A 13,090-nucleotide genomic window follows, 5' to 3' on the forward strand; every position below is an offset into this window, starting at 1 on the left:
CATATAAAAAACATTCTGCTTGCTTAGAGGTACTTAGAGGTACTCACACACACTCGGGTCTGAGTTGAAGTAGAGATGTCTAAACGGAGGTATGGGAACACCGATGTAGTGATCGCCTAACAGTGAGAACAGCAGCCTGTTGATCTCACTGGGACACAGCAGGGAATTGGCTTCGATGCGGAATGTATCCAGCACCTATACAGCATGGACAAACATACACCACATGTATAAAACAAAATAAACCCGTACCAGAAACTCATGAACTTGCAGGCACTTGCAGCAGGACAATATTGTTATGAAAACTAGAATCCATCAAAATGATGCACAATCGGGGCCAAGGTGAGAAATGCCACCGTACGTGGTGGTTTACACACAGGTATAATAATAATAATAATATTCGCGGGATCCGCGTCGGCATCGCTTTGAATGTTCGGAAACACAAACTAGCCTTCGCATCCGCAGGCCACCACTATGCCTGTTAACCTTAGTGGCGAATGCAGACCTCACAAGTGAGTCAGGGGAGAGGAGGTTAGTCTCTCAACCAATCGGGCGTGTAACGGCCCATAACCCTGTAAACTGCATCCTTGTTATTCTCACTCCGAGCTGTGAGTACCCAGTTGACCGTGGGTGTCGGCGCAGTTCAACACGCGTAAAAAGTCTTTCTACACGCTCCCTGCTACCAGCGCGGGTCTTGAACTCGGGACCTCATGATTCGCAGGCAGGCCTGCAAACCAATCGGCCATATGCGTTGGTCACACAGGTACATGCACTGTATACAGAGGATAACCTGTCAATGCGACCGCTCTGATAAGGCGACCACCTGTCCAACAGGACCACTGAGACCAGGACCAAGGGCTGTGATTTCCAGTCAAATGACCCTGGATAAGGAGACCACCTGTAGACGGGGACCACATTCTGTAAGGTCCATTGATCGGTCGCCGGAGACCGGTTTCACTGTACTGTCGTGAACACGGAAATCCGATGGGATCACCGGGGATTGTGCCCTTGCTGCCTCTAGCGGGTACATGCACAGATGTTCAAGTACACACTCTGTATTAATGGATCAGCAGTGCTAGCGGCTACAAGGCCGGCGCCCCGTGGCCACGCTTGACTTCTCAACGGATGTCAATGTCCGCTACAGTAGGTGTAATACCGCATACGTAGAGAGCTTCTCTTACCTCTGTCACGTTGAGAATGTCCAGCTCGTACCGGCCAACAATTGCCAAATGACTGAGCCCGTACACGTCTGTCAACACCGGGTTGTCTTTTATCAGGATACTACTGCAAGGTGCCAAGACAGCAAACACACAACAACCACACGTAGACAAGACCATATTTGAGTAACACAGGCACACAACACATTTGATCGCACATGCTTGAAAGAATAGCTTGTAAGACTATGTTGCAGTTCTTTCTGAAATGAAAGTCACATGTAGTCCAGATCACCCCCCCCCCCCCTCTCTTAGCAAGATTTTTGGTCCTAGCTCGATTTTATAGCGCATTCTCCTGGAGGACATTTTCAGACACGGTGTGTTTTCTCTAGGACATTTTACACACAAGCTTTCCCTTAGTAATTTTCTTGATCCTCCAACCCTCCGATTTTTTTGCTTGGTTTGGGAGTGCGGAGGGAATGGTAAGGTGGCTCAGGAACCCATCAGGACCGAAGAAACTCTCAATCAGCAGGACAAAAATTGAAATTAAAGTCTTCAGTATGATTTAACAACTGGAAGAGGATGAATAATTCGTGGGGATCGGGTTTCACGCACGAGGCAGCCATCAGCCAACCGGCTTCAGTTTGATAGGTGATACCAGACTGACTTATCCAGTCACGCTCTACATAAGTAGTAAGTACATTACCAAACAATCTGACAGTGACTTACTAGTTGCCGGCAATTGTCCTGCGTGCATAAACGTCCTCCAAGTTCCTGAAGAAGTTCAGGTTGTACATGCAAATGTTACCAATGATGAGTAGCAGGCCGTAGATACGCCTCACACTGCCCAGGGCTTTGATCATGGCCGAGTTCAGTGTGGTGATCCCGTAGTCGTTGTTGAGACACTGCGGAATCAGACCTGCGCGCATGCGCACATAACCATACACACCCACCCACACGCACGCACCCACCCACACACGAACGCACGCCCCCCCCCCCCCACACACACACATACACACACACACACACACACACACACACACACACAACCAGAAACACGCAACCACGCATGCACAAAGAGAACAGAAACAGAATTATACGATGTAGCCCAGACGGTAGCTCGGATAATCAAAGAGTCAAATAGCAATATCTTAGGAATAATTATACTAAGAAAGGGTTTGCTCCCCACACCGGAGCTCGCGCTATTCCGCCGACTTTACTTGACACTTGACTGACTCACGACTGCCATCCAGAGCACACGAGAAGTCCATCGAACCTTCGACTCGGCAAACCTGCAAGAAAGCACCACTCCCTGCTCAATACACAGTGTTTCGGGGAATTCACCCCTCATCACTTGAGCTTGAGTAGGCTGAGGAAGATTGTGCCTGAAGAGCACCACTTATATAGTGCTATCTCACGCTTCTATCTGGTGTTCACGAGGTGTTTGTCGCGCTGGAAACAGAGCGTCTCTTAAGTTTGTATCCCTGGTGATGTTTGTGCCTGGAGAGCACTATATAAGTGGTGCTCTTCAGGCACAATCTTCCTCAGCCTACTCAAGCTCAACTGATGAGGGGTGAATTCCCCGAAACACTGTGTATTGAGCAGGGAGTGGTGCTTTCTTGCAGGTTTGCCGAGTCGAAGGTTCGATGGACTTCTCGTGTGCTCTGGATGGCAGTCGTGAGTCAGTCAAGTGTCAAGTAAAGTCGGCGGAATAGCGCGAGCTCCGGTGTGGGGAGCAAACCCTTTCTTACAAATCATCGCCGAAGTCGCAACCACTACTTCGTAATAATTATACTAGTAAGAAAATTGGTTGAATACATATCAGGCGCTTTCGATTACACGTTTACACATTTCTGGATCTGGGTTTGGTACTTCTCGAATGACCAGAATTTACGGTTTGCGGCCATGTACACTAACGACTGGAATTCACAACACATTTTATTCAGGTCATGTCCCAAACAAAATTGGTCGTAAAAAGAGATCAAGTACACCCTTGCGCGCCAGTGGACCCAGCTTCGCGTTCCGGTCCATTCCGGTGAAGGCTCCATGTCGGCAACAATACTGGGCTTCGATAAAGCTGAACGCATGTGTGAAAGGACCACCCAAAATGATCTGGTAATACTAATAATCAGCTCACAGCGGAAACTCAACTGCGGCAATTAGCTTTTCGGGAAGACAAAACTAGCAACTACATGCCAATGTAGCCCTGCTTTTGGGCCACGCCAGCCAGGGAGGCTCTTCGCACACTTGAGTCATGCATGACCAGACCGGTTATACGCCGAGTGTGCAATTCTGGCGCCAGAATTAGAGAAATTCCGTCCTCTCTTCAGAATTGACCGAATTGGGTAAATCAATTGTAACGACGGAATTTGTGTAATGGAACTGTGCATCAACAATAACTAATTCTAGAATTGACCGAAATGTGTGTAATCTAACGCGCCCATTGCCTATTTGTACGGAATGTGTAAGCCATGCATGCGCGCTGGCAAGCATCAGACGTACACTATTCTAACACTACCATGCCTGGGTGGCTGTGCAGGCTACTGCACAGTGCCTGTAATGATGTGATCAGTCTAAGTGAGAATCAAAGACCAGTTCTTCCTCCGAGTGAAAGTCAGTGATACTGTAAGACCAGTGATGTTAACGAACATTAAATTCTAACGATTGAACGAATTTAAAAAAATCGTTAACATTTGAAGTCCTTATGTACTAAACAATATGTACATGTACAGTCATTAGCCAGTTTTGAGACAAAATTCGTTAGAATTTCACCTCGTAAACCACAAAAAATCCGGAGATCGTTACGTTCAAATATCTGGTCTTACAGTATCCATACTCTGTGTGCTGCATACTCACCGGGATTATTGATGCTCAGGATGAGATCTCCCCGTACGTCTGTACAGCCCACGAATCCACAGAGCTGTGTCAGCGACTTCACCACTATGCCTGGGCACGCTGTACGGGAAGTAACCATTAGTGAGAGTAACGTTAACACACACACACACACACACACACACACACACACACACACACACACACACACACACACACATACACACACACACATACACACACACACATACACACACACACACATACACACACACACACATACACACACACACACACACAGATGAGAACAGCAGCCTTGTGGATATGTCAGAGAGTCATATCTAAGATCACAGGTGAGTGGTCTCGGCGCTACAACGCGCCAACCAACTCATGAGCTGGGATTATGGTAGTAGTTTGGCATGCATTGACCAGTGAAGGCAGGGGCGTACCAGATCACATCTGTGGTGTAGTGACTATGTACCAGATCACTTCTGTGGTGTGGTGACCATGTACCATGGAACCCTCGTAGCTGGAATTTGCCCAGTTTGACTATGTGGTACCTATGATGGCCATCAGCTGGTACTATGCTGACTACACACCAGCTACACACCTGCAAGGGTTGTGCAAAGGCAAATAATACATAGAGTAAAACCGGTGACTAAAGACCACCCCTAGGCCCTTGGGGCCAGAGAAAGCGGTCTTTAGTGGCAGGTGGTCCTTAGTTAGATGTTTGCACCACACAACCATGAATGTGAGACTGTCCGTGCCTGGCGAATTGGTCTTCAGTACCAGGCTTTCCGCTAGTCACGGTGGTCTTTAGTTACAGGTTTTACGGTACCTCTCATGCATGGCACTCCAGGCTGGTCCTCTGTGGTACTGCACGATTGACAGGTTGAAGAGCGTGAGTCGGCCTGGAAGAACGGCGGACAGCTGATCTGGCATTGGCTCAGCTGGTTGCTGCTGTTCCCGCTCGGTGCAGAGAAGTACGGCTCGTATAGCACACTGGTGGGTGATGCTGTGACGATTGTAGGGCAACGCTTCACACAGACTATGCCGGCAAACTAGAGTATACGGTACACATGCATGTGCACACACACACGCACACACACACACACACACACACACACACACACACACACACACACACACACACACACACAAGCACATACACACGCACACACACACACACACACGCAATACAATCATACACTTGTTCGGCTCACATTTGGTGTGAGCAAAATTTTGAAAAGTCAACCTAATCGAAAATCACAGATCAGTTGAATGGAGTATATCCACTGCTCCCTTGATCCGTTTATCTTCATTAAATACTGTAAACAATGGAGTTTATCCACTGCTCCGTTGATCCGTTGATCTTCATTACCGTACTGTAAACACTCTAATTTTAACGACACATAAACATTAGCGAATGTAGCCAATCAGTCAACTTCACTAACGTTTGGGATCGCGAATCCTTTTTGTTTTAGTGAACAGCACATCACATACATGTGTATACCAGTCTATGTTACCGTGTAGTTTTCTGAGCTTTTTTTTCCTTTCTTCACCAGTACATATACTGTAGATCTACATGACGAGTACTCCGTTTGCTCACATTACCCAAAAAACTGTCTGCTCCTATCGCTAAAATAAAAGTTCGCTAAAACGTCGACAATTCCAAATCGCTAAATATATTGGTCGCTACAATTCGGGGGTTAACAGTATTCAATTTGTTAATTTGTTAAATGGGCCACAAGAGAGTGTGTGTGTGAGAGGGGGGGGGGGGGGGGGAGGGTTACGGTAATGTGTAATATTGTCCTACCAGAGGACACGACTCTCCCCATGGTCATCTGGTGACTGCGTCAGATCAAGAATGATTACTCTGATCAGGAATCTGAACATGCAAGGGTAGCTCGCAATGACATTGTTAATCCCACTCACCAGAGAGGTATCGCTTGGACACGCATCCACGCACTGGTTCAAGTCCTCGCCAGCGTAGTACGTACACACAATCGGCGTACCGTACCGTGCTGCTGGTGACGGCGGAGGAGGAGATGATGACGGTGGTAATCGTGGTGACGCGGTGCTGTTCTGCAGCAGCGTGGGGAACGTGGCATTGGTTGAGTTGTCGCTGGTTGCCATCGTAGGGGCTAGCCCTGTCCGATTACCTTGGCTAGTCAGTCTGGCGTCCGACAAGCACGACAAGTCCACATCTTTGCAAACAAACACACAATAAACAAAGGCAGCGTGAACTGATTTGTGTAATACCTCGGGTCCAGTGTAACACCAATTGAAGCGGCTCCTTTGCGGAATAATCACTCCAGCACTAGTACATGACCGCAGTCACTCAGTCATCCGACTGGCCTCTAACAAAGATACATGTATTGTACTCAATCTGCGGACGGAACTATTTCGTCCTTTGTGGACTCATGAGCGCAGAACAGAGAACATGAGGCTTAGCCTAATGCCAATGACAAATAAATTCTCCAAAGCCGGGTTTAAACCAGGCCCTAATATACCTTGCTTGTACTCATGATAGCAGGGTGCACACTTCTCTTACACACAGCATTCACACGGGCATAATTGAACAACATTCTCCTAAAATAAAAATGCCCGTCTTATCAAAATCTCAATGCTGTAGACCTTAGCATTTACTATGTTGATACCCAGTACTGTGTGATAACTATCTATTGTATTTGCAAGAGTATATTTATGCAGGTTCACTGAAGCCAAACTCTTTCCTCACAAACAAATTAACATGCTGCTCGTAGATGAACTTCAGTCATTAGTGACTCACCGTACGGACAAAGGAACGTGCCGTCAAACCTGCGATCGCAACACATCACGGTGGTGTTGGCGGTCATGTTGACATCCACCGACACACCGGTCCTGGCCATGGGTAGCTGCCCATCGCAGTCGATCGGCACCACGTCGTCGGACGGACTCGAGTACACCGTTCTGTTCTTGGTGTAGTATGCGATGCGACCGCGCAGGACGGCAATACCGTCTGTACGGTCGCGGATCGCACCGTTGCTCACCAACATTGTAATGTTCTCGTAGTACTCGTACGGCACGCCGACAAACAGTTTGAAGCGCTCCAGCAGTTGTATGGGGCTCTCCTGGCCGTGCACGGCGATCAGGTTTGGGAACACGTCGCGTACCGTCCACGGCGTAGCTAGCAACACAGCCAGCACGGACGTCACGTGCCGCAGCGATGGCAGCTGGATCTGCGAGAGGTTCGCCACGTCCACGTTCCCGATGTTCACCACAAGGCTGCCGTTGAGGATCTCACAGCCGTAGGATCGGAACACCGCAAACGCCTGCAGGTCGTTCAGGGCCAGTGTTGAGCACACTGCATAAAAGCACACAATCATGTGCAATTCAAAATAATGGTCTAGTATATCTATAGTAAAACCTGAAGATAAGCGACCTCTTGGTTAAGCGACCACCTGCTCTTAACGACCGTTTTTCCATGCACCGACAGTATTACACAGAAACTGTGGGACCTGGTTCTAAAGACCACCTGGCTTTAACGACTGCTTTTGCTTGCACCTTGGGGTGGTCACTTAAACCAAGGTTTACTGTACCTCTGTATTGAAACAAGGAAAACGGTGAAAACGGTGGAAAACGGTGGGCCACAAAGTTATGCGTTAGAGTCCACCAACTAAACCAGGTTTTGAACAGTCAGACGTGCACAAGGTAGCACCAGACTGACAAGGGGTACTGAGATATTCCCGGGATAGGAAGGAAGCTTGAGCACTGCTCGATAGCGCTAACCAACGGCTTTCCAACTTCATAACTTGTGCCCCACCGTTTTCCTTGTTTCAATGTCATATTTTCCTTGGCTCACTATCCGAGTACTTAAAACTTGGGAGAATGAAGTTGAAGACACCACTGCAGCTGTACTTATGGTTGATAAATATGGTGGTAAAGACACACCTGGCAACATGGCGGTAAACACACGCCTGCCCACACACGCTCTCTAGGCTGCAAAGTTCTGGCACAGAGCTCTCCTTCTCACCACCACTTCCTCTGTCAATCAAACACACAGACACTTCGCCCGTGCATTCCCTGATATTCATGAAGCCGGGGTTAAACCCACTTTTGTGCCATTACTCTACACAATACAATTGCACACACGGCCTGCGACGATCGCATACCAACTTGCTGGCATCACAACAGTACACTCCAGTATGGTATTGCCATGGGATCTTCTATCCCCATCATATCTGCAGTGGTGCCTCCATTCAGTGCTCTAGTTTGTTTGTCGTGATTCAACCACTCATGATTCAATGTTCAAAATCTTGACTTGAAGTCGCTGCAATAATAATGGCATTGTGTTCTACTTGATGTACAAAATGACTTCGCCACGGAATGCTATTGTAGGCCATCCCGGTCGATGCAACTAAAAACAAGCAGAAATACAGTCGACCTAGGCTAGGGCTGGGCTAGGGCTAGGCTAGGCTAGGCTAGATGCCTCACCTGTCCAGTTCTTCCTCGGATCGCCCGTGTAAGCTGGAAATGTTGGAATAACGTCGTCATCGCCATGATCATCTCCCTCATCGTCTCCGTCACCATCGCCATCGGGTGGGTCGCCGCCTCCGCCACCATCAGGATCGGGGTCTCCTCCGCCGCCTCCGCCTCCAGGCATAGTCGATGCCAGCGGGGTCGACGCTGGGGGCGAAGTGGCCATTCTCGACGGAGTTGACTGCATGGTGGTCGGCGCAGAAGAAGGCCCAGCCGTACTTGTAAGTGGGTGCGCTGACGCTGGTGACGATGGACTGGAAGTGGTGCCGCCGGCCATAGGCATAGGTGTTGCTGGTGAGGCTGACGACACTGATGTTGAGTCGTCCGACGTCCCATTTTCAGTTGTGGTGCTTACTGTTGCTGGCGGAGTCACCGACGCTGACAAACTAAGCTGTGTTATGTGCACAGGGCACAACAGCACCAGAGCTAGCGGTAGAAGCCAGCTCAACAATTCGCTGCTACCTTTTCTCTTTATCAGCCATGCCATGTTTCCGACACAGCAAGCACACGGGACGGAAAAAAAAAGGTGTTCGTTGTGCCTGAAGTATTATGATCTCGTCAAATCCAAAACAATTGATTCAATTATTTCTGCCCAAGACTCCAACTACTTACTGTACTGGTACAATAATGTAACCACACCCATTCATTCAGTCGTGTGTAAACTGCTTGATGCTGCACTGATACTGCACTGATAGCCACGCACGTAGATCTATGGACCTGTCGTGATCATCCACCCGGCCATCCTCCAAACTACCAGCACTGCAGCAGCCACCGCTTGTTGCTTGTCTTGATCCTGTGATCTTTGCCAACTTTGGAACTGTTCTCTCAAAATTGTGTAATGTTTCCGCTTTAGCTCGCCCGAACAGTATGAACTCATTTTGTTCATGGGTCCGCACATACCGGTATGTACATGCGAAGGGCGTTGTAGAGTCATGGCCGAAACAAGTACTGAACTAGCTGGTACTACACAGCCGGTATGTCGACGAAATCGTGCAAATGCCAATGGACCAGCCAAACACTACAAGTCTGGTAGATACGTCAATGCACGTAGACCTACTCGATCCATGATCCATAGATATCTATACACTGGGGTTCGAATGATTATGATTGTGGAAACTGTCACGTGTAGATCTACTAAGTACTAGTGCTGTCACACCTCCTGTCAAAAATACGAATATGAGTTAGTGCCTTGCAAACTAAGCGCGGTCCTTGACAGGTCGACATCCAGGCAAAAACAGCCATAAATGGCTGGAGTGTGACTACGTCGCTACGAAGCATGCAGAGAAGAGGCAAATATTATGACCAAGCAGCTTTCAACATAATCAGGTTTCGCTCTTTTTCACTATTGAAATTTAAAATACTATTACGTATATTTATATAAAGTAAAAAGGCCCAAGGAACTACAAGTTACACCATAATGTCCACTAACACCACCAGTTACTAAACAATCACTGAATCAGCTCATAACATTGCACGACACTGAGTCTGACCGACGGTACTGACGTTCTACAACTAACTGGCTAACAGCTCTAGCACATCTTAGATGCGCACTCCAACAGCCTTCCAACTTGGAAGGTTCTAAGTTCTAGAAATAACATAAGGAGGGGAGTGCAATGTTACCGCATGAGCTGATTGTTCAGTAACTGGTGGTGTTAGTGGACATTATAGTGTAACTTATAGTTCCTTGGACCTTTTTACTTTTTATAAATAAATCCTTGGCTCTCCATCCGAGTTCATTATTACGTATTAATTACTATAATTATTATGGCTTTGTACATTCTTCCTTTCATGCAAGTGTTTTCAGTACCTGAATTGTGTTCTTCTTCTTCTTATTATTATTATTATTGCAAATAACGCTGAGTAATTACACGAATGCATAAAAACCAGCATTTGCTTCCGGGAAGGATTCACAAACATAAGACAAAAACACCATGGCTCAATGTAACTGCACATACGAAAAGCAGCTTCTATTGTCAAGTTCAAGTGGCAATGTCAGAAAGACGGTAGACTGTTCGTGCACGATGTTCACCCTGCAGGGGATAAGTCAAGGACGCGGCTCGGCAGAGGAAGATGAGTGCCGCGGGGTGCCATTCCACCGTGACTTATCCCCTGCCAACTGCCGCAGCTGATTAGGGCCTCTAAGCGTGCCCAGGCGAATGCCGAGTCGGGCTAGGCAGTCCTGAGAAAGAGCTGAGAGGAGAGTTGTCCTGGGTCGGCCCAGTCGACCGCGCAGGCTCGCGGTGGCTGAAAACTCGAACACGCGCTGTGGGGGAGAGCTCTTCTGCATTCTCAGTACGTGACCAAGAAACTCCCAACGCCGTTGGTCAATCTCGAGCGAAATTGGTGCTGAGCCGCAGATGTCGTACAGATGCTTGTTGGTAATTGTGTTCGGGAACTTAACGCCAGCCATTGTTCTCAGATGCCTTCGATGAAAGGTGTCAATCCCTCTGGTGGTGGCATCTGTGAGACCCCATGTCGCACAGTTGTACAACAGCACTGGCTTCACATAGGTATTGTACAGCGCAACTCTAAGCAGTAGGGAGGTAGATTGATGCTTGAAGAGTGCGTACAACGAACAGAATGCCTGGGTTGCTAGGGCCTTTCTGGCTTGGACATCTTGCGCTGAGCCTAGCCGTGATCCCAGCGACTTCGCATTTCTCCATGCTTCGGAACCACGCTCCTCCAGATCATCAGCAAGGTATATCTTTGTTCGTTCAGTTTTGGAGGTATTAACGGTGAGGTTATGGCTTGGGAGGGTCTCTGCACATTGATCATGAACGTCCTCTAGCTCTTGCTCATCAGTTCCAATGAAGTCTAGATCATCCGCATACTGCAGTTCAGGTGGTAGGATGTCGTCAGGAGGGGAGTCAGATCTGATACCTCGCAGTGCACTCTCAAAGTAGCATGTAAACAGAATCGGACTAAGACTGTCACCCTGTGGTGTGCCAACGTTCGACCTAAAAGGGGGCGCTGTTTTTCCCTGCACACGTACCTGAAGGTGTTCTACTCCTCCATAAATGGCCAAGGATCTGCTAAAACCACCCTTTGGTGCTATTTTGCCGAAAATGAGTTTTTGGCGGGAAGTTGGTCCCTGGCCATTGCCCGAACATATGGTGAAGTATTAGGCTCAAATTGTATATATTCATTGAAATATGACCCATCTTATGCAAGCTTTTGGTGCATAAAAATGCCGAAAATAATTGATATTCACACTATAATTCGTATCTGAGGCTTCATACACCTGTCTAGGATACACCTGTCTATGTACAGAGAAAAACTATTTTGCACAGTTATCCAGTATTCTACTATGTATGTTCCGAACATAATTAGGACATTGGCTCTGCTTGGTCTGGTGCTGGGCAGGTGGTATCTCTGCTCTCTGCGTGGCAGTGCTGACGAATCTGTTGGTGCAAGTACTTTGCACACTCCGTGAGATTCCAGCCGTCTCGAGCGTCACTGGCAGATGATCAGATGCCAGGCAGTAATACACTTTTGATAAAAATCACGGACCACGTTAGCTTCATCAATATGAGCTTTGAGTGCGTCAGTGTGCTTAAAAGCGAGTTTCTGCCGTTCTTGCCCTTACGATCTGAGACTGCAGATCGGAACATACACCGCACACATCTTCTTTTGGCCTCATAATTATCACATCACTGCACTCGCTGCTCCATATTTTCAGGAACGTTGTGTATGCTACTGTTCCTCCAGCCTTGATATATTCAGTATGCGCATGCTTCTTGGTAGTAGCACATGGCAGGTAAGTTGGAGCGGGCCTCTGGCCTGGGGCAGCAGGCTGGGGAAGTCCATTGATGTCACCATAGTTGCAGGCAGTGCATTCCAGGGCAAAGTACCCTCGAGCCTCACGTGCGTGCTGAGGGGGAGCGACAGCATGCTCATACTCATAGACATCTGCCTTAATTTGTTTTAGCTTCCACTCCTTTACCATGATTATGTGCGTACATGAAAACAGTCTGGCACACTTCGTCACCATCCACTTCATAGTGATAAGTGGACGGGACCTTTCTCCGCGCTGCATCCGTTGTGCGATGCTTCCATGGTGAGAAGTAACTGCACCGCGTCGTCTAAACACATCGAGCTTTCCAGCGACGTAACAGTACAGCTCCTCGTTCGTCATTGCGAGCGCTGTGTTGCGTGCAGTGAGTAGAGTATCCGGTGTCGTTCTTGAAACAGTTGACATCGGCACAACTGCAACCTTTGTCCACTCGCGCCTGTACCTCTTCAACAGTACTGGGCGCCGCCTGGCCACGGGATTTCTTAGGTTGGCCCTGCCCTAGGGCGGCGAGGGCTTGTGCTGGCTGTAGCGCTGGCGCCTCGTCCAAATTCTCCTGCGCATCGATCGCAAGCGCGATCGGCAGGGTCACGAGCGGAGAGGCGTCGGTCGATTCGTCATCGCTCTGGTCGTCAGAATCTTGATCTGACCACCCGAAGAACGATCTATCGTCATTTGGCAGTGCTGACGACTCCGCTGCCGAGAATCCGACAACAATTTGTGCGAACGAGCGCCTTCGTCCTCCTTCCGCCATGACTGTCACCTGCGATGATGAGAAAATCGAGACGTGCTGACG

At 48.3% G+C, this 13,090-nt stretch overlaps 1 protein-coding gene across 1 annotated transcript in view; it reads right to left on the reverse strand.

The window, feature by feature from the left end:
• Positions 1 to 9,396, reverse strand: part of LOC135819186 (uncharacterized) — a 29,170-nt gene extending 19,774 nt beyond the window's left edge. Inside the window, exons 1-8 of the mRNA XM_065332349.1 lie at positions 8,460 to 9,396; positions 6,775 to 7,329; positions 5,919 to 6,190; positions 4,822 to 5,044; positions 4,008 to 4,106; positions 1,881 to 2,070; positions 1,179 to 1,281; positions 48 to 195 (exon numbers count right to left, since the gene is read on the reverse strand). Coding sequence (XP_065188421.1) covers positions 48 to 195; positions 1,179 to 1,281; positions 1,881 to 2,070; positions 4,008 to 4,106; positions 4,822 to 5,044; positions 5,919 to 6,190; positions 6,775 to 7,329; positions 8,460 to 8,991 — 2,122 coding nt within the window. The 5' untranslated portion in view covers positions 8,992 to 9,396. The remainder of the gene's footprint in view (positions 1 to 47; positions 196 to 1,178; positions 1,282 to 1,880; positions 2,071 to 4,007; positions 4,107 to 4,821; positions 5,045 to 5,918; positions 6,191 to 6,774; positions 7,330 to 8,459) is intronic.
• Positions 9,397 to 13,090: the final 3,694 nt, after the last annotated feature.

This window comes from Sycon ciliatum, chromosome 6 (assembly GCF_964019385.1).
Source record: "Sycon ciliatum chromosome 6, ocSycCili1.1, whole genome shotgun sequence".
NCBI classification, from domain to species: Eukaryota; Metazoa; Porifera; class Calcarea; order Leucosolenida; family Sycettidae; genus Sycon; species Sycon ciliatum.